The 22,152-nt window shown below is 45.5% G+C and overlaps 1 protein-coding gene and 2 long non-coding RNA genes across 55 annotated transcripts in view; 1 reads left to right on the top strand and 2 right to left on the bottom strand.

The window, feature by feature from the left end:
• The window catches only part of LOC118380564 (ubiquitin carboxyl-terminal hydrolase 22-like), a 79,427-nt gene extending 66,642 nt beyond the window's left edge, over positions 1 to 12,785 (bottom strand). For 49 of the 50 annotated variants that reach the window (XR_008127107.1, XR_008127106.1, XR_008127108.1 and 46 more), the window contains exons 1-2: positions 12,321 to 12,785; positions 9,236 to 9,268 (exon numbers count right to left, since the gene is read on the bottom strand). Coding sequence is in view for 1 of the 50 variants with exons in the window: in XM_052513640.1 (XP_052369600.1) it covers positions 12,321 to 12,440 (120 nt within the window). In the remaining 49 variants the exon portion in view is untranslated. The remainder of the gene's footprint in view (positions 1 to 9,235; positions 9,269 to 12,320) is intronic. The other variant, XM_052513640.1, reaches the window with a different exon arrangement.
• LOC127927358 (uncharacterized) lies at positions 4,680 to 5,413 on the bottom strand. Its single transcript, XR_008127152.1, has 3 exons — positions 5,302 to 5,413; positions 4,949 to 5,173; positions 4,680 to 4,892 (listed from the first exon to the last, which is right to left on the bottom strand). It is a non-coding gene; the product is annotated as an uncharacterized LOC127927358 (long non-coding RNA).
• LOC127927357 (uncharacterized) lies at positions 9,293 to 10,616 on the top strand. Of its 4 annotated transcripts, XR_008127148.1 has the most exons (4): positions 9,293 to 9,945; positions 10,024 to 10,099; positions 10,250 to 10,325; positions 10,401 to 10,616. It is a non-coding gene; the product is annotated as an uncharacterized LOC127927357 (long non-coding RNA). The 4 variants fall into 4 exon arrangements; XR_008127150.1 differs by lacking the exon at positions 10,024 to 10,099; XR_008127149.1 differs by lacking the exon at positions 10,250 to 10,325.
• Positions 12,786 to 22,152: the final 9,367 nt, after the last annotated feature.

Here is a 22,152-nt window from a genome sequence, read left to right as displayed (position 1 = left end):
CAATAGCCATGGCAACATGCATAGAACAACTGCAGGAGTTTTTCTCTAAGCTCAAGGGTAAAGTTTGTACAACTGCAGGACATTTTCTCTAAGCTCAAGGGTAAAGTTTGTACAACTGCAGGACATTTTCTCTAAGCTCAAGGGTAAAGTGTGTACAACTGCAGGACATTTTCTCTAAGCTCAAGGGTAAAGTTTGTACAACTGCAGGACATTTTCTCTAAGCTCAAGGGTAAAGTTTGTACAACTGCAGGACATTTTCTCTAAGCTCAAGGGTAAAGTTTGTACAACTGCAGGACATTTTCTCTAAGCTCAAGGGTAAAGTTTGTACAACTGCAGGACATTTTCTCTAAGCTCAAGGGTAAAGTTTGTACAACTGCAGGACATTTTCTCTAAGCTCAAGGGTAAAGTGTGTACAACTGCAGGACATTTTCTCTAAGCTCAAGGGTAAAGTTTGTACAACTGCAGGACATTTTCTCTAAGCTCAAGGGTAAAGTTTGTACAATTGCAGAAAAGTTGCTTTACAACAGCAACATTTTCTCTATGCCACCAAGATACTTGTACAGCTTTGTACAGTTTACACTTCCACTTCCAATGAACTGTGGGGGTCAAAATACTTCAACTGTCCACCAAATCTATTCATTTAAAAAGTTTTACATTCACCTGAAAAGATGTGATTATATTTTTACGACACCATTCATACCACCAGTATACGCTATTGTTAGATTTGTGTTTCATTCACCATATACACTACATAGTGTGCTAATGTTTAACCAGAGCCATATTATCCCTGGAAAAACAGTGCCAACATAGGGCATAGGGTGCCATTTGGGACACAGATGTTGAGCCTGTATGCAGGGCAGGTGACAGAGGTTATGTGAAAGATTCAGTCATGTATTGATTTTCGCTGGCGGTAGCTTGAGGATGACCGATCTCACAGAGAAAGAGAGACAGAGAGACAGACAGAGAGAAAGAGACAGAAAGAGAGCAAGAGAGACAGACAGAGAGAAAGAGACAGACAGAGAGAAAGAGACAGACAGAGAGAAAGAGACAGACAGAGAGAAAGAGACAGACAGAGAGAAAGACAGACAGAGAGAAAGAGACAGACAGAGAGAAAGAGAGACAGAGAGAAAGAGAAAGAGACAGACAGAGAGAAAGAGAAAGACAGACAGACAGAGAAAGAGAAAGAGACAGACAGAGAGAAAGAGACAGAGAGAGAAAGAGACAGAGAGAGAAAGAGAGACAGACAGAGAGAAAGAGAGAAAGAGAAAGAGACAGAGAGAGAAAGAGAGACAGACAGAGAAAGAGAAAGAGACAGAGAGAGAAAGAGAGACAGACAGAGAGAAGAGAAAGAGAGACAGACAGAGAAAGAGAAAGAGAGACAGACAGAGAGAGAAAGAGAAAGAGACAGAGAGAGAAAGAGAAAGAGACAGAGAGAGAAAGAGACAGAGAGAGAAAGAGAGAGAGAGAGAGAAAGAGACAGACAGAGAGAGAAGAGAGAGAAAGAGACAGAGAGAGAAAGAGAAAGAGAGAGAAGAGAAAGAGACAGAGAGAGAGAGAGAAAGAGACAGAGAGAGAAAGAGAAAGAGACAGAGAGAGAAAGAGAAAGAGACAGAGAGAAAGAGAAAGAGACAGAGAGAGAAAGAGAAACAGACAGAGAGAGAAAGAGAGACAGACAGAGAGAGAGAGACAGACAGAGACAGAGACAGAGACAGACAGAGACAGAGACAGAGACAGAGACAGAGACAGACAGACAGACAGACAGACAGGCAGACAGACACACAGGCAGACAGACACACAGAGACAGACAGACGAGAAAGACACACAGACAGAAACAGACAGACGAGACAGAGACAGACAGACGAGACAGACACACAGACAGAAACAGACAGACGAGACAGAGACAGACAGACGAGACAGACACACAGACAGACAGACAGACAGACACACAGACAGACAGGCAGACAGACACACAGACAGACAGACAGACACACAGACAGACAGACACACAGACAGACAGACGAGACAGACACACAGACAGACAGACAGACAGACAGACACACAGACAGACAGGCAGACAGACACACAGACACACAGGCAGACAGACACACAGACAGACAGACACACAGACAGACAGGCAGACAGACACACAGACAGACAGACAGACAGAGACAGAGACAGACAGACGAGACAGACACACAGACAGAAACAGACAGACGAGACAGAGACAGACAGACGAGAAAGACACAGAGACAGAAACAGACAGACGAGACAGAGACAGACAGACGAGACAGACACACAGACAGAAACAGACAGACAAGACAGAGACAGGGCGACAGAGAGACCAAGTGAATACAAAGCCACTATCACTGAAGAGCGCACATATGTTCCCTTTCCTGCTCTGAATGACAACGTCCCCCAATGTCCTGGTGCTGCTAAGCATCCCTGCAAGCAGTAAACACGGCCACTATGTGTTAGCGTCAACACGGCCGAGGCCAACCATAAGGAGGAAAACAAGGTTCTGGTGCAGAGGTAGAGACAGCGGATTCCTTTCCTCAGTGATGGTTCTCCTTTCACCTGCCTATGCTAACATTGACACAAAACAAACACACAAACTTCATAATGAAAAATAATGTTACCGGTAAAATGAAGGCCATCTTTATCTCCTAACGAATTGACTGTAGAAACATAGATTCCTAAAAAAATTATTACATATTCAAATGTAATAAATAAACTTCAAATGAAATAGTTAACAATATTGACAGTAATGAAAAAGCATCCTGAGCTATTTCCGAATATTTTATTTATTTCTTATTCTTATTTTCAATGGCGGCCTAGGAAAAGTGGCTTCAGGGCCAGAACAGATTTTTACCTTTACCTTCAGCTCGGGGACTCGATCTAGCCACCTTCCGGTTACTTGTCCAACGCGCTAACCGCTAGGCTACCCTGCCTCTAACCGCTAGGCTACCCTGCCGCCCAAAATACCCCGGTATACTTCCCAAGCCTAACCTGAGCAGCTGGAGATAATCGTTTCTCCTGCCTTCACTGCCTCCATCCATCTCCCAGTCATTCTGCATCAGTAATCCCAGCCTAACCTGGGCAGCTGGAGATAATCTGTATCTGTTCACTGCCTCCATCCATCTGTCATTCTGTCAGTAATCCCAGCCTGTGTGTGTGTGTGTGTGTGTGTGTGTGTGTGTGTGTGTGTGTGTGTGTGTGTGTGTGTGTGTGTGTGTGTGTGTGTGTGTGTGTGTGTGTGTGTTTGTGTGTGTAGCAGCCAGTCAGGCTCAGCAAGCAAGCCAGATGTACCTTGAAACAGGTGTTAGACAGCTGTTTAACAGAAAAAAAGGCTTGTCCCAGTCCTAATCCCAGACAGACACACACCCCCGAGCTACAACTGCTGCACGAGACAGATAGGGGAGATAAGTAGTAGCCTTCACCTGTTGTTAGGGCTATCGTTTGTCATGGTGGAGTTTGGACAGTGGAGATTGTAGAACTATAGCTGTAAGCTATGGCGGGTTGATCAGATAACACACATTGGCACTATATAATATACCACTATCTGAATAACTCTTGTTTTTCCCAGGTAAGTTGACTGAGAACACGTTCTCATTTACAGCAATGACCTGGGGAATAGTTACAGGGGGGAATGAATGAGCCAATTGGAATCTGGGGATGATTAGGTGGACATGATGGTATGAAGGCCAGATTGTGAATTTAGCCAGGACACGGGGGTTAACACCACTACTCTTACAATAAGTGCCATGGGATCTTTAGTGACCACAGAGAGTCAGGACACCTGTTTAATGTCCCATCCGACAGACAGCTCCCTACACAGGGCAATGTCCCCAATCACTACCCAGGGACATCGGAATATAAATTGTATTATTAGACCAGGGGAAAGCATGCCTCCTACTGGCCCTCCAACACCACTACCATCCAGGGAGCGACCGGGACCAACCCTGATGATGGCCACTAGAACACATGCTTTGGCATAGATTGTTGACAACGTGTAAACTATATTTAGTCTCCAATGTTTATCGATAACATAAATACATTGTGGCACAATTGTTGTTAGCTAGCTAGCAAATTTTGCCATACTAGCATAGACGTGACAGTCAAAACAAGACATGGTATCAAGAACAAGAGAAAACGAGTCACTGATGAATCCCCACATTGCAGCTTCTTGTCATCGTTGCCATGTGACCGTTCAGAATCGTAACGTCACACAGCCTTCAGACCCATCGATGCGCATGCATCACTTTTGTGACGTTGTCAGCCAGCCCGGCTAATATCTCAGCCTAGAAAAATCATGTTCACTGCACAGCTTTTTTTCAAGGGAAGTAGCCTACGCTTCATGGTTCCTACAGGGGCAGCAAAACTACAGAAATAGGCTACACAATTCATATGCCCATGACTGTGTGCAGTGAAGATGGCTTAGAATCCACCAGCCCTCAGGCTGTCGCCTCGGGGGGTGTCGTGCTCAGCAGGCTGTTAGAAGCTGGGTGAACAGAGCAGAGAGGCTGAGGGCACCGACTGACTGGACAGTGAGTGACAGGACAAACCATCTGCCGATAACCACATTACTGGTAAAAACCATTAGTGTAAAACATTGATGAAATGTTCTAGGAATGAACAGCCTCATAACGTTGCTGCTGCTGGATCCACACAGTGGAGGAAACACTTTAACAGCAGTGACGCAGAAACAGAGCTTCTGGATCCCACAACGAGCAGCGCTACTTTACCTTCAGGCTCTTGGATGGAGAGCTTCCATTGAGAAACAGAGCTTCTGGATCCCACAACGAGCAGCGCTACTTTACCTTCAGGCTCTTGGATGGAGAGCTTCCATTGAGAAACAGAGCTTCTGGATCCCACAACGAGCAGCGCTACTTTACCTTCAGGCTCTTGGATGGAGAGCTTCTGGATCCCACAACGAGCAGCGCTACTTTACCTTCAGGCTCTTGGATGGAGAGCTTCCATTGAGAAACAGAGCTTCTGGATCCCACAACGAGCAGCGCTACTTTACCTTCAGGCTCTTGGATGGAGAGCTTCCATTGAGAAACAGAGCTTCTGGATCCCACAACGAGCAGCGCTACTTTACCTTCAGGCTCTTGGATGGAGAGCTTCCATTGAGAAACAGAGCTTCTGGATCCCACAACGAGCAGCGCTACTTTACCTTCAGGCTCTTGGATGGAGAGCTTCCATTGAGAAACAGAGCTTCTGGATCCCACAACGGCTCTTGGATGGAGAGCTCCCATTGAGAAACAGAGCTTCTGGATCCCACAACGAGCAGCGCTACTTTACCTTCAGGCTCTTGGATGGAGAGCTTCCATTGAGAAACAGAGCTTCTGGATCCCACAACGAGCAGCGCTACTTTACCTTCAGGCTCTTGGATGGAGAGCTTCCATTGAGAAACAGATGACAGCCATTGACTAGGTCTGGTAACTAGGCCTGGTAACTAGGCCTGGTAACTAGGCCTGGTAACTAGGTCTGGTAACTAGGCCTGGTAACTAGGTCTGGTAACTAGGTCTGGTAACTAGGTCTGGTAACTAGGTCTGGTAACTAGGCCTGGTAACTAGGCCTGCACCCATTCCCTCCAACTCTAGCCATGCCAAACAGACAGCCATCTTGGACAAGAGACAGCCCATAGAACTGGGGAGGTAGAAATTAAATAAATTATGAAGATAGATGTGACTGTGGAGGTGCTTTAAAAATAAAATATGGTGGGAACTAAGGCAGGAGGTGCTTATAAGAGTACTCTCACTGGAGGTTAATATTTGTTAATGTAGCTTTATTTTTCAGTTGCACAGACTGAGGGTCGTCTCCTGACATACTGTAGCCTACTGCATCTTCAACTTCTACACAGATAGACGGAGAGCAATGGATGTTTGTGTAGGTACTGAGATGGTTTACAATTGTGTGATTTCTCATCTGCTGATGTGAGTTTCAAGGCAGGAGGTATCTATTCACAATACCAAGGCCAGGGACACAATGTCAGTGACCTTCTCGCTGTTATAACAGCCACCCTATTACTCATTAGACTGAGTGGCATGTTACCTACACGCAGTATGAGGGACGTTGTAGGAGTTTTTATCCTACAACCTGGTCAGGAAATATCCTCCCTGTATACTGGAGGCAACATTACTGCAGACAGACCAGGACGCAGACCAAAGAGATTGGGGCTGGGCTACGAGTAAGAGAGATACTTGAGGGATCCACAACAAAGTACAAAGAAGAAAGAACATAACTGGGCAACTATCCAGGCCGAAAAAGCTGGAAAATATGACGTATGCCGAGCCATATGGTAAAAGGAAGTTCCTGTGAATGACTTCATTAAATATAACTTTGCCTTGAAGATATTCAGCCTTTACAGACAGAGGTAAGAGTAAAAAAGGTGGTGGATTTGACCTTAAACCCAGAGCCCACATTCAGGTTCCAGCTCTGCAGCTGAGGGACCTTTAAACCCTCAGGTCACTGACACATTTGCCTACCTTTGTTGCTTTGTCCTGTTTGCACAACAGACGGCTACATAGTTCCATGAATCATGATGATGAAACAACAGAAACAGTCACTAGTGTTTGGTTGGGGAAAAGCAGTGCTGACAAATGGGGAACAGTGTACTCAACAAACCTGGGTTCAAATACTATTTGATTGAGCTTGTCTGGCTTAACGTACCAATAGAATTGTCCCAACAAGTTAAACCCAGTCTATTTGGCACTCTAGGCAGGCTAGCGCAAACGCTCAAAGTATTTGAAAGATTTCAAATCGTATTTGAACCCAAGACTGCGGAGAAAGGCGACTTCATTCCGGTAATGAATGTGAATTCCTGTAACTGTCTGCACACAAAAACACAATAACTGAGTTGACCTGATTGATGCTCTGGGCAAACTCCGTAGCGACTGGGAGTGAGTGCCAAAAGCTAATAGCCTCTTTCATACCCACAGAGAAGCCAGCAGACCCACACTGGGGCTCAATAATAAGGACATCTAGACAACATAAAAAAGTCCACAACTACCTATCAGGGTTGAGTGGAGGACGGCTCATAATAATGGCTGGAACGGAGCCAATGGAATGGCATCAAACACATCAAAAACTGTTTGAAGTATTAGATACCATTCCACCTATTCTGCTCCAGTCATTACAATGAGCCTGTCCTCCCCAATTAAGGTGCCACCAACCTCCTGTGGTGTTCAATAGGCACAAAACGGAGTGAAACAAAGAAGTACAATCAGAACTTGTCCAATAAGAAAAGCTTTTTTTCCATTTTCCGTTCCAAAACATTTTGCTTTGGTGTGCCCTAGTGAACAGGACCCTGGTAAAGAAATAAGGTAAACGTCCATAGTCTCCATTCAAACATCTAATGATGCTGATTACCTGCCTTGAATAGAGAGAGCTTTGACTTAGCAGAGCTCTTGGGGTTGGAACACACACAGATTCAAATATGCTGCATCTGAGACCAAGTGGGGCCCTAAACACCCATCCGGCCCAGGCGCAGCAATCCCATTTCAACATGCTCCTCCTAGGGCTTTAGGGAGCTAGCTGCAGAGTTGTGGTTACTGGTGGTTACCTCTGGGAGTGTCGATCGTAGCTGTGAGCAGTGTGCACACAGTGAGGCTTCAGAGGATGCGCTCGGTTAATTAATTTGAAAAGAGAGGGCTCTGAGACTGAGGGGCAAAAATAAAAGTTAATCATGATGATGTACTACTATACAGGAGAGGAGGGATGGAAGGAGGGAGGGAGAACCTGGACAAGAGAGAGAGAGAGAGAGGGAGGGAGGGCCTGGACAAGAGAGTGAGTGAGTGAGTGAGTGAGTGAGTGAGTGAGTGAGTGAGTGAGTGAGTGAGTGAGTGAGTGAGTGGAGAGAGAAAGAGCCTGGACAAGAGAGGGAGGGGAGAGAGAGCCTGGACAAGAGAGGGAGGGGAGAGAGAGCCTGGACAAGAGAGGGAGGGGAGAGAGAGCCTGGACAAGAGAGGGAGGGGAGAGAGAGCCTGGACAAGAGAGGGAGGGGAGAGAGAGCCTGGACAAGAGAGGGAGGGGAGAGAGAGCCTGGACAAGAGAGGGAGGGGAGAGAGAGCCTGGACAAGAGAGGGAGGGGAGAGAGAGCCTGGACAAGAGAGGGAGGGGAGAGAGAGCCTGGACAAGAGAGGGAGGGGAGAGAGAGCCTGGACAAGAGAGGGAGGGGAGAGAGAGCCTGGACAAGAGAGGGAGGGAGGGAGGGAGGGAGAGAGAGAGAGCCTGGACAAGAGAGGGAGGGAGGGAGCAAGGGAGGGAGAGCCTGGACAAGAGAGGGAGGGAGGGAGAGCCTGGACAAGAGAGAGAGGGAGAGAGAGCCTGGACAAGAGAGGGAGGGAGAGCCTGGACAAGAGAGGGAGGGAGAGAGCCTGGACGGAAGAGGGAGGGGAGAGAGAGCCTGGACGGAAGAGGGAGGGGAGAGAGAGCCTGGACGGAAGAGGGAGGGGAGAGAGAGCCTGGACGGAAGAGGGAGGGGAGAGAGAGCCTGGACGGAAGAGGGAGGGGAGAGAGAGCCTGGACGGAAGAGGGAGGGGAGAGAGAGCCTGGACGGAAGAGGGAGGGGAGAGAGAGCCTGGACGGAAGAGGGAGGGGAGAGAGAGCCTGGACGGAAGAGGGAGGGGAGAGAGAGCCTGGACAAGAGAGGGAGGGAGAGCCTGAACGGAGTGTGTTAACAACCATCAAGTTCTAGTGAACTGCTGTAGCGCTGTACAAACAAAGGGTCATCAACCCTCTGGCGACAGCTGTTTGTTCTAGAGACAGACCTGTCTGTCATCGTACAGTACTCATCGTGTCTCATCAAATATAGTAGTTGAACAAAAGCTTCAGCAGTTAGAAACACATCAATTGATGCAGGACAATGCGCTGGGCTATCAACCATCCAGATAGATAGAAGATAGCATTTCCGTCAGAGGAGGCTGGCGGGGGGCTTTAGAAGGACGGGCTCATTGTGTTTGCTGGAATGGAATCAATGGACTGGAGTCAAACATGTTACCATGTGTTTGGTACCATTCCAGCCATTACAATGAGCTCTTCCCACCAGCCTCCACTGGTATCCATCTGCAGCAGGGTTTTCCTAACTCAGTCCTGGGTAATGAATGGCGATAGCACGAGTATGAAGGACGTGTGTGGGAAAGTAAAAAAGGGGAGAAAGCAAGCCAGCATTTGGTTTACAGTACCTACTCTACTAATGTTAGTGCAAGGAGGAAGGAGAAGTGTGTCGACTCACCAATGCTGTCCATCTCACATCATTCTGAAGCACCTAGTTCAACAACAACGGAATAAAACATGTCATGTGTGTTGTGACTGCCAGTGGAAAACAAACACATAGGTTGTAGTCAAAAGCAATCAAACCATTCATTCAGTACAGGACACTAACAACAAAGCTTTGAGAAACAAACACATAGGTTGTAGTCAAAAGCAATCAAACCATTCATTCAGTACAGGACACTAACAACAAAGCTTTGAGAAACAAACACATAGGTTGTAGTCAAAAGCAATCAAACCATTCATTCAGTACAGGACACTAACAACAAAGCTTTGAGAAACAAACACATAGGTTGTAGTCAAAAGCAATCAAACCATTCATTCAGTACAGGACACTAACAACAAAGCTTTGAGAAACAAACACATAGGTTGTAGTCAAAAGCAATCAAACCATTCATTCAGTACAGGACACTAACAACAAAGCTTTGAGAAACAAACACATAGGTTGTAGTCAAAAGCAATCAAACCATTCATTCAGTACAGGACACTAACAACAAAGCTTTGAGAAACAAACACATAGGTTGTAGTCAAAAGCAATCAAACCATTCATTCAGTACAGGACACTAACAACAAAGCTTTGAGAAACAAACACATAGGTTGTAGTCAAAAGCAATCAAACCATTCATTCAGTACAGGACACTAACAACAAAGCTTTGAGAAACAAACACATAGGTTGTAGTCAAAAGCAATCAAACCATTCATTCAGTACAGGACACTAACAACAAAGCTTTGAGAAACAAAAACACATAGGTTGTAGTCAAAAGCAATCAAACCATTCATTCAGTACAGGACACTAACAACAAAGCTTTGAGAAACAAACACATAGGTTGTAGTCAAAAGCAATCAAACCATTCAGCCATTCAGTACAGGACACTAACAACAAAGCTTTGAGAAACAAACACATAGGTTGTAGTCAAAAGCACAAACCATTCATTCAGTACAGGACACAACAAAGCTTTGAGAAACAAACACATAGGTTGTAGTCAAAAGCAATCAAACCATTCATTCAGTACAGGACACTAACAACAAAGCTTTGAGAAACAAACACATAGGTTGTAGTCAAAAGCAATCAAACCATTCATTCAGTACAGGACACTAACAACAAAGCTTTGAAAACAAACACATAGGTTGTAGTCAAAAGCAATCAAACCATTCATTCAGTACAGGACACTAACAACAAAGCTTTGAGAAACAAACACATAGGTTGTAGTCAAAAGCAATCAAACCATTCATTCAGTACAGGACACTAACAACAAAGCTTTGAGAAACAAACACATAGGTTGTAGTCAAAAGCAATCAAACCATTCATTCAGTACAGGACACTAACAACAAAGCTTTGAGAAACAAACACATCAGTAATCAAACCATTCATTCAGTACAGGACACTAACAACAAAGCTTTGAGAAACAAACACATAGGTTGTAGTCAAAAGCAATCAAACCATTCATTCAGTACAGGACACTAACAACAAAGCTTTGAGAAACAAACACATAGGTTGTAGTCAAAAGCAATCAAACCATTCATTCAGTACAGGACACTAACAACAAAGCTTTGAGAAACAAACACATAGGTTGTAGTCAAAAGCAATCAAACCATTCATTCAGTACAGGACACTAACAACAAAGCTTTGAGAAACAAACACATAGGTTGTAGTCAAAAGCAATCAAACCATTCATTCAGTACAGGACACTAACAACAAAGCTTTGAGAAACAAACACATAGGTTGTAGTCAAAAGCAATCAAACCATTCATTCAGTACAGGACACTAACAACAAAGCTTTGAGAAACAAACACATAGGTTGTAGTCAAAAGCAATCAAACCATTCATTCAGTACAGGACACTAACAACAAAGCTTTGAGAAACAAACACATAGGTTGTAGTCAAAAGCAATCAAACCATTCATTCAGTACAGGACACTAACAACAAAGCTTTGAGAAACAAACACATAGGTTGTAGTCAAAAGCAATCAAACCATTCATTCAGTACAGGACACTAACAACAAAGCTTTGAGAAACAAACACATAGGTTGTAGTCAAAAGCAATCAAACCATTCATTCAGTACAGGACACTAACAACAAAGCTTTGAGAAACAAACAGGACCAAAAAGCAAAAACAAAAGGTTGACATAATTTATGCTAATACGGCAAGTAATTTGGGAGGGTGGGGGGGTTGAGAGCAGATGTTCGAACGAAATGGTTCAGTGTGCGGGGCTTGCGCTTTGCTGGCCTGAATGAGGAGTGGGAGGGAGCATGACTCACTGAACAATGCACAACTGTGGTGTTTGCTAGTGACAATAGGTGGATCTGGTCAAAACAGCCAACCACATTCACATAAATAAATTATGTAACGTAATGACAGTCACGTTGGCATGCAAATATATTGCATCATTTTAAGAAAGGGATTCAATAGCAAGCTTCAGTAAAAGCTCAGTTGATACCCTCCAATAAATGTTATTTGCTGATGAGCTAGATTCTTGGTAACGTTAGCTAACCAACCAGCAACACCAGGCTAGATGTCAACTAGCGCACAATCTCCGCTAGCTATATACTAGTTATCTAAACACGATTCGTTTTGCTCAGGAGAGTGAGTTTCTCGCGTTATCATTGTTGGCGTTTATTTCCCTGCAGTAGCACACCGTATCAAGCTAATTTAACTGGCAGTGATGATCAAGTCTAGACTGGTGTTAGCTAGCTATTGTAGGGTAACGTTCGTTCTGCTGTGTCAATTAGCCAGCTGGACATGATCTAATGACTGATTGATGCAATGTCGTCTCTATGATGAGATTGATGCGCCTTGAATATTCCCAGGTAGCATGATGGGGTAACTTTATGCCCTGCGTTTCCAGTCACAACGAACGAGCTGTGGTGTGTTAGCTGGCGCAATGTATCTGCATTAAACCACCACACTCAAACAGTGTAACGTTACGTGGGTGTACATGTGTGTGCTTGAAACTGTGTGGGGCGTTTATGCATAACGTTAGCCCTTCTGTCTGTGCGTAGTTATATGCCGTTTGTGCTTCAGTTTCTCAATGGCATTCCTGTTTTACCTTTCGTCTCCTCGCTTCAGCACTCCCGCTCCAAACAAAGCATTGATATATGACTCGTAGGTTTTGCCTCCAATTGTCCACCTTATAAGCGTTCACATGTGAGCACCCGGCTGGACTCATGACTGAAACAACATTCAGTTTTGTATTTTAAATGAAGAGACGTGTCCTGGAATCGAGAATAAGCTAACTGGCTAGCGGGTGCTTGCTGTCCAGTACAGAAGCTAGCTGTGGTTTCCGTTTGGAAATGGACAGCCGCGACAATACCCAAAATCAGATTCGGCATCTGACAAATACGTCCTTTGTTGACATTTTTGTACAGTTTCCGTCTTCGTGAATCTATTGACGTCTCAGACTGACAGTTGCCTCTATCCTCATGTCAAACACTTCCAGTCAGGATGTATTTTTCTAATGGTATGTTGCGTGTCGAGCCCGCCCAAAGCGAAACATGATTAGCGGATACAGAGAGAGGTGACTTCACGTTGGCTGAAGAGTGCGCTGGTGCGTTGTTTCCCGTTGAAGTCACGCCCCTTTGCAGTAAGGATAGGATTCTGATTGGTGAAAAAATATGTTCTTTCATAAAGTAGGCGGTCTAAAATAACCAATAGGCTGAGATTAAATCAAACCTGGGTCGCATACTGGTTTTGTCAAATTGTAAAAAATAGTTTGATTTAATTGACAATACCAAGTACTGCTCTTTCAACTGGACGACAGCGGTCGCCCGCCTGCCTCTGTACTAGTTAGAGGCCCTCATACATGAAAATTGATCATATACATTTATTTTGATTTATGTACTGAATCACATGGCCAGAGTATAATGCACATATTCTGCACCAGTTGTATTGTTTTGTGTGCAAGTCTATTTCAGAATCTGTGAACAGAGGCCACCACTATTATCTAGAAGATGCTGACATCTACTGATTAAAATTATATTGCACATTGACATCTGTGTCACTTTCTGGTTGTGTCAGAGTTGTCATTTAATTGACAGCACGAAGTACCGCCCTCACCTGTCTGCCTGTGCTGTCGCAGTGCGATGCCCTCCCCTCGTTCAATGAAAATTAATCAAAGAAATAGAATTTGCTGAAACACTAAAGGAAGCCTACACTGTTAAAATACAACAATTCAAAACACCAACATTATTTAATGAAACCATGAAAAGTAGTACACCTAAGAGTAACAAGCGTTAATAAGAACGTAGTTTAAACTCACTCACTCAAGACGGTTGAGGAAGGCAAGCTGTTTACTGGTGTTTGAACGAACCCCTATTGTACGTGTTATGAAACACATAATGGAAACACCCAAAGTGGTTCTTCAATCTGAATATTGGCCTTCTTAATAGAAGGATGTCTAAACACTTTTGGGGGAATAAAAATGATTTTCAGCCTAAATAACGATTGATGATCAATTGTCATTAATATTTTACAACTTACTGTAGGCTATTACAGTTCACGTATTCATTTACATTACCTCATTTTAGAAATTTACTGACATAGAAAAAAAGAGCTGTCATATTTTCCCACAATTTGCTGAAATATGCCCAGTGCAGTCAAATATGTAATAATCCTGAAGCCGGTGGATGGTGTTTCGGAGGACGCATGGCTCTCGACCTTCGCTTCTCAAATAAATAAATAAACAAAATTGTAACCATAAACATCTACCTTATTTACTTGTCTAAACAGTGAGATAATATAACAGACTTGACTGCAGAGGCTTTGTGTTCATCGTGATGGTGCATTTGTGCTCAGATTTACATTACATTTAACATTACATTTAAGTCATTTAGCAGACGCTCTTATCCAGAGCGACTTACAAATTGGTGCATTCACCTTATGACATCCAGTGGAACAGCCACTTTACAATAGTGCATCTAAATCTTTTAGGGGGGTGATAAGGATTACTTATCCTATCCTAGGTATTCCTTAAAGAGGTGGGGTTTCAGGTGTCTCCGGAAGGTGGTGATTGACTCCGCTGTCCTGGCGTCGTGAGGGAGTTTGTTCCACCATTGGGGGGCCAGAGCAGCGAACAGTTTTGACTGGGCTGAGCGGGAACTGTACTTCCTCAGTGGTAGGGAGGCGAGCAGGCCAGAGGTGGATGAACGCAGTGCCCTTGTTTGGGTGTAGGGCCTGATCAGAGCCTGGAGGTACTGAGGTGCCGTTCCCCTCACAGCTCCGTAGGCAAGCACCATGGTCTTGTAGCGGATGCAAGCTTCAACTGGAAGCCAGTGGAGAGAGCGGAGGAGCGGGGTGACGTGAGAGAACTTGGGAAGGTTGAACACCAGACGGGCTGCGGCGTTCTGGATGAGTTGTAGGGGTTTAATGGCACAGGCAGGGAGCCCAGCCAACAGCGAGTTGCAGTAATCCAGACGGGAGATGACAAGTGCCTGGATTAGGACCTGCGCCGCTTCCTGTGTGAGACAGGGTCGTACTCTGCGGATGTTGTAGAGCATGAACCTACAGGAACGGGCCACCGCCTTGATGTTAGTTGAGAACGACAGGGTGTTGTCCAGGATCACGCCAAGGTTCTTAGCGCTCTGGGAGGAGGACACAATGGAGTTGTCAACCGTGATGGCGAGATCATGGAACGGGCAGTCCTTCCCGGGAGGAAGAGCAGCTCCGTCTTGCCGAGGTTCAGCTTGAGGTGGTGATCCGTCATCCACACTGATATGTCTGCCAGACATGCAGAGATGCGATTCGCCACCTGGTCATCAGAAGGGGGAAAGGAGAAGATTAATTGTGTGTCGTCTGCATTGCAATGATAGGAGAGACCATGTGAGGTTATGACAGAGCCAAGTGACTTGGTGTATAGCGAGAATAGGAGAGGGCCTAGAACAGAGCCCTGGGGGACACCAGTGGTGAGAGCGCGTGGTGAGGAGACAGATTCTCGCCACGCCACCTGGTAGGAGTGACCTGTCAGGTAGGACACAATCCAAGCGTGGGCCGCGCCGGAGATGCCCAACTCGGAGAGGGTGGAGAGGAGGATCTGATGGTTCACAGTATCGAAGGCAGCCGATAGGTCTAGAAGGATGAGAGCAGAGGAGAGAGAGTTAGCTTTAGCAGTGCGGAGCGCCTCCGTGATACAGAGAAGAGCAGTCTCAGTTGAATGACTAGTCTTGAAACCTGACTGATTTGTATCAAGAAGGTCATTCTGAGAGAGATAGCGGGAGAGATGGCCAAGGACGGCACGTTCAAGAGTTTTGGAGAGAAAAGAAAGAAGGGATACTGGTCTGTAGTTGTTGACATCGGAGGGATCGAGTGTAGGTTTTTTCAGAAGGGGTGCAACTCTCGCTCTCTTGAAGACGGAAGGGACGTAGCCAGCGGTCAGGGATGAGTTGATGAGCGAGGTGAGGTAAGGGAGAAGGTATTATTATTATTATTATTATATTATTATATTATTATTATTATTATATTATAAGGTCTCCGGAAATGGTCTGGAGAAGAGAGGAGGGGATAGGGTCAAGCGGGCAGGTTGTTGGGCGGCCGGCCGTCACAAGACGCAAGATTTCATCTTGAGAGAGAGGGGAGAAAGAGGTCAGAGCACAGGGTAGGGCAGTGTGAGCAGAACCAGCGGTGTCGTTTGACTTAGCAAACGAGGATCGGATTTCGTCGACCTTCTTTTCAAAATGGTTTACGAAGTCATCTGCAGAGAGGGAGGAGGGGGGGGAGGGGGAGGAGAAGGTGGCAAAGAGCTTCCTAGGGTTAGAGGCAGATGCTTGGAATTTAGAGTGGTAGAAAGTCGCTTTAGCAGCAGAGACAGAGGAGGAAAATGTAGAGAGGAGGGAGTGAAAGGATGCCAGGTCCGCAGGGAGGCGAGTTTTCCTCCATTTCCGCTCGGCTGCCCGGAGCCCTGTTCTGTGAGCTCGCAATGAGTCGTCGAGCTACGGAGCGGGAGGGGAGGACCGAGCCGGCCTGGAGGATAGGGGACATAGAGAGTCAAAGGATGCAGAAAGGGAGGAGAGGAGGGTTGAGGAGGCAGAATCAGGAGATAGGTTGGAGAAGGTTTGAGCAGAGGGAAGAGATAATAGCATGGAAGAGGAGAGAGTAGCGGGGGAGAGAGAGCGAAGGTTGGGACGGCGCGATACCATCCGAGTAGGGGCAGTGTGGGAAGTGTTGGATGAGAGCGAGAGGGAAAAGGATACAAGGTAGTGGTCGGAGACTTGGAGGGGAGTTGCAATGAGGTTAGTGGAAGAACAGCATCTAGTAAAGATGAGGTCGAGCGTATTGCCTGCCTTGTGAGTAGGGGGAAGGTGAGAGGGTGAGGTCAAAAGAGGAGAGGAGTGGAAAGAAGGAGGCAGAGAGGAATGAGTCAAAGGTAGACGTGGGGAGGTTAAAGTCGCCCAGAACTGTGAGAGGTGAGCCGTCCTCAGGAAAGGAGCTTATCAAGGCATCAAGCTCATTGATGAACTCTCCGAGGGAACCTGGAGGGCGATAAATGATAAGGATGTTAAGCTTGAAAGGGCTGGTAACTGTGACAGCATGGAATTCAAAGGAGGCGATAGACAGATGGGTAAGGGGAGAAAGAGAGAATGACCACTTGGGAGAGATGAGGATCCCGGTGCCACCACCACGCTGACCAGAAGCTCTCGGGGTGTGCGAGAACACGTGGGCGGACGAAGAGAGAGCAGTAGGAGTAGCAGTGTTATCTGTGGTGATCCATGTTTCCGTCAGTGCCAAGAAGTCGAGGGACTGGAGGGAGGCATAGGCTGAGATGAACTCTGCCTTGTTGGCCGCAGATCGGCAGTTCCAGAGGCTACCGGAGACCTGGAACTCCACGTGGGTCGTGCGCGCTGGGACCACCAGATTAGGGTGGCCGCGGCCACGCGGTGTGGAGCGTTTGTATGGTCTGTGCAGAGAGGAGAGAACAGGGATAGACAGACACATAGTTGACAGGCTACAGAAGAGGCTACGCTAATGCAAGGAGATTGGAATGACAAGTGGACTACATGTCTAGAATGTTCAGAAAGTTAAGCTTACGTAGCAAGAATCTTATTGACTAAAATGATTAAAATGATACAGTACTGCTGAAGTAGGCTAGCTGGCAGTTGCTGCGTTGTTGACTTTGTAGGCTAGCTGGCAGTGGCTGCGTTGTTGACACTACACTAATCAAGTCGTTCCGTTGAGTGTAATAGTTTCTACAGTGCTGCTATTCGGGGGCTCACAAGAGTGAGGCATTGCTTTTTAATGAAGGCCATGGATGAAGAAATCTGTCCACTAGGTTTGTTTGAGTAATGTGGTCAAATCAAATCAAATGTATTTATATAGCCCTTCTTACATCAGCTGATATATCAAAGTGCTGTACAGAAACCCAGCCTAAAACCCCAAACAGCAAGCAATGCAGGTATAGAAGTACGGTGGCAAGGAAAAACTCCCTAGAAAGGCCAAAACCTAGGAAGAAACCTAGAGATGAACCAGGCTATGAGGGTTGGCCAGTCCTCTTCTGGCTGTGCCGGGTGGAGATTATAACAGAACATGGCCAAGATGTTCAAATGTTCATAAATGACCAGCATGGTCGAATAATAATAATCACAGTAGTTGTCGAGGGTGCAACAAGTCAGCACCTCAGGAGAAAATGTCAGTTGGCTTTTCATAGCCAATCATTGAGAGTATCTCTACCGCTCCTGCTGTCTCTAGAGAGTTGAAAACAGCAGGTCTGGGACAGATAGCACGTCCGGTGAACAGGTCAGGGTTCCATAGCCGCAGGCAGATCAGTTGAAACTGGAGCAGCAGCACTGCCAGGTGGACAGGGGACAGCAAGGAGTCATCATGCCAGGTAGTCCTGGGGCATGGTCCTAGGGCTCAGGTCCTCCGAGAGAGAGAAAGAAAGAGAGAGAACTAGAGAGAGCATACTTAAATTCACACAGGACACCGGATAAGATATGATAAATACTCCAGATATAACAGACTGACCTTAGCCCCTAGACACATAAACTACTGCAGCATAAATACTGGAGGCTGAGACAGGAGGAGTCAGGAGACACTGTGGCCCCATCCGATGACACCCCTGGGCAGTGCCAAACAGGCAGGATATAACCCACTTTTCCAAAGCACAGCCCCCACACCACTAGAGGGATATTTTCAACCACCAACTTACCATCCTGAGACAAGGCCGAGTATAGCCCACAAAGATCTCCACCGCGGCACAACCCAGACAGGTAGACCACGTCAGCGACTCAACCCACTCAAGTGATGCACCCATCCTAGGGACGGCATGGAAGAGCACCAGTAAGCCAGTGACTCAGCCCCTGTAATAGGGTTAGAGGCAGAGAATCCCAGTGGAAAGAGGGGAACCGGCCAGGCAGAGACAGCAAGGGCGGTTCGTTGCTCCAGAGCCTTTCAGTTCACCTTCACACTCCTGGGCCAGACTACACTCAATCATATGACCTACTGAAGAGATGAGTCTTCGGTTGAGACCGAGTCTGCGTCTCTCACATGGGTAGGCAGACCATTCCATAAAAATGGAGCTCTATAGGAGAAAGCCCTGCCTCCAGCTGTTTGCTTAGAAATTCTAGGGACAATTAGGAGGCCTGCGTCTTGTGACCGTAGCGTACGTGGAGGTATGTACGGAAGGACCAAATCGGAAAGATAGGTAGGAGCAAGCCCATGTAATGCTTTGTAGGTTAGCAGTAAATCCTTGAAATCAGCCCTTGCCTTGACAGGAAGCCAGTGTAGGGAGGCTAGCACTGGAGTAATATGACACATTTTGGGGGTTTTAGTCAGGATTCTAGCAGCTGTATTTAGCACTAACTGAAGTTTATTTAGTGCTTTATCCGGGTAGCTGGAAAGTAGAGCATTGCAGTAATCCAACCTAGAAATAACAAAAGCATGGCTAAAAAATTTGGCATCATTTTTGGCTGAAAAGTTTCTGATTATTGCAATGTTACGTAGATGGAAAAAAGCTGTCCTTGAAATAGTCTTGATATGTTCGTCAAAAGAGAGATCAGGGTCCAGAGTAACACAGAGGTCCTTCACAGTTTTATTTGAGACGACTGTACAACCATCAAGATTAATTGTCAGATTCAACAGAAGATCTCTTTGTTTCTTGGGACCTAGAACAAGCATCTCTGTTTTGTCCGAGTTTAAAAGTACAAAGTTTGCAGCCATCCACTTCCTTATGTCTGAAACACAGGCTTCTAGTGAGGGCAATTTTGGGGCTTCACTATGTTTAATTGAAATGTACAGCTGTGTGGCATCTGCATAGCAGTGAAAGTTAACATTATGTTTTCGAATGACATCCCCAAGAGGTAAAATATATAGTGAAAACAATAGTGGTCCTAAAACGTAACCTTAAGGAACACCGAATTTACAGTTGATTTGTCAGAGGAGAAATCATTCATAGAGACAAATTGATATCTTTCCGACAGACAAGATCTAAACCAGGGCAGAACTTGTTCATGTAGACCAATTTGGGTTTCCAATCTCTCCAAAAGAATGTGGTGATCGATGGTATCAAAAGCAGCACTAAGGTCTAGGAGCACGAGGACAGATGCAGAGCCTCGGTCTGACGCCATAAAAAGGTAATTTACCACCTTCACAAGTGCAGTCTCAGTGCTCTGATGGGGTCTAAAACCAGACTGAAGCATTTGTGTACATTGTTTGTCTTCAGGAAGGCAGTGAGTTGCTGCGCAATAGCTTTTTCTAAAATTGTAGAGAGGAATGGAAGATTCGATATAGGCCGATAGTTTTTTATATTTTCTGGGTCAAGGTTTGGCTTTTTCAAGAGAGGCTTTCTTACTGCCACTTTTAGTGAGTTTGGTACACATCTGGTGGATAGAGAGACATTTATTATGTTCAACATAGGAGGGCCAAGCACAGAAAGCAGCTCTTTCAGTAGTTTAGTTGGAATAGGGTCCAGTATGCAGCTTGAAGGTTTAGAGGCCATGATTATTTTCATCATTGTGTCAAGAGATATAGTACTAAAACACTTGAGTGTCTCCCTTGATCCTAGGTTCTGGCAGAGTTGTGCAGACTCAGGAAAGTTTCTGTCTGCTGAATGAGCGACACCGGTTGAGCATTCTTACAGCATTTCCTTCCAGAAGCCATGAGAAAATTGTCCGGCTGCGGGGACTGTGAGAGGGGATTTATACTACTATCTGTACTTATTGGTGGCACAGACGCTGTTTCATCCTTTCCTACACTTAAATTACCCCTGCCTAACGATTGTGTCTGAATGTGGGCTTGCAGCACAGCTATCCTCACCGTAAGGTGATCGTTCTCCTGTATATTATGAGTACAGCGACTGCAATTAGAAGGCATCATGTTAATGTTACGACTTAGCTTCGGCTGTTGGAGGTACTGACAAACCATGTCCAGATAAAACGTCCGGGGTGAAAAAGTTGAGTGAGGGAAAAACAAGAAATATAAACGGTAATTAATAACTAAAAACCTTAACGATGTCAGGTAGCAAAGTCAGGTTGGCAACAAAACACGCAGGAGCACTACTACAGTGTGTCCAGAGTCCACACACACACACTGTAGTAGTTCACACACACTGTAGTAGTTCACACACACTGTAGTAGTCCACACACACTGTAGTAAGTAGTTCACACACACTGTAGTAGTCCACACACACTGTAGTAGTCCACACACACTGTAGTAAGTAGTTCACACACACTGTAGTAGTCCACACACACTGTAGTAGTCCACACACACTGTAGTAGTCCACACACACTGTAGTAGTCCACACACACTGTAGTAGTTCACACACACACTGTAGTAGTCCACACACTGTACTGTAGTAGTCCACACACACTGTAGTAGTCCACACACACTGTAGTAGTAGTCCACACACTGTAGTAGTCACACACACTGTAGTAGTCCACACACTGTAGTAGTCCACACACACTGTAGTAGTCCACACACACTGTGTAGTTCACACACACTGTAGTAGTTCACACACACACTGTAGTAGTCCACACACACTGTAGTAGTCCACACACACTGTAGTAGTTCACACACACTGTAGTAGTTCACACACACTGTAGTAGTCCACACACACTGTAGTAGTCCACACACACTGTAGTAGTTCACACACACTGTAGTAGTTCACACACACTGTAGTAGTCCACACTGTAGTAGTCCACACACACTGTAGTAGTAGTCCACACACACTGTAGTAGTCCACACACACTGTAGTAGTTCACACACACTGTAGTAGTCACACACACTGTAGTAGTCCACACACACTGTAGTAGTCCACACACACTGTAGTAGTTCACACACACTGTAGTAGTCCACACACACTGTAGTAGTTCACACACACTGTAGTAGTCCACACACACTGTAGTAGTTCACACACACTGTAGTAGTACACACACTGTAGTAGTCCACACACACTGTAGTAGTTCACACACACTGTAGTAGTACACACACACTGTAGTAGTCCACACACACTGTAGTAGTACACAGGGTTCCTGTTCACTGGGACAGCTTTTCTACTGGAAATAACATGGCTTTCTATGGTGGTAGGATGAAGTTAGTATAACACATGCATTGGGACATTGATTGAGTCATGTTGGAAATGTATTTTTTTTTTAAGTTAAGCTTATTTTACTTTTTTTCTTTTAATTTAATTAATTGAATAAATTCTGGGAAAATCCCTGGGGAAGGTTGCTGTCTCTGTCAATACATTCCAATATGTTACAATGGGCTTCTACCACATTCTTCTATAAAATCTCCTTTTCAGAAAAGTGCTTGACATGCCAATGAAATTGGGGTCATTTTTAGGGCACTGATAGATTAATGTTAAGGAAGGACCCATCGTTTGTGCTGGCTTGTTTTGATATAAATACATCCACTTGGGGGCACTAAATGTACTGTAATGGAATCGATCACACAGA

Source organism: Oncorhynchus keta, unplaced genomic scaffold (assembly GCF_023373465.1).
Source record: "Oncorhynchus keta strain PuntledgeMale-10-30-2019 unplaced genomic scaffold, Oket_V2 Un_scaffold_13320_pilon_pilon, whole genome shotgun sequence".
NCBI classification, from domain to species: domain Eukaryota; kingdom Metazoa; phylum Chordata; class Actinopteri; order Salmoniformes; family Salmonidae; genus Oncorhynchus; species Oncorhynchus keta.
The sequence above is the reverse complement of the archived record's forward strand: the minus strand, read 5'-3'. Positions and strand labels throughout refer to the sequence as shown.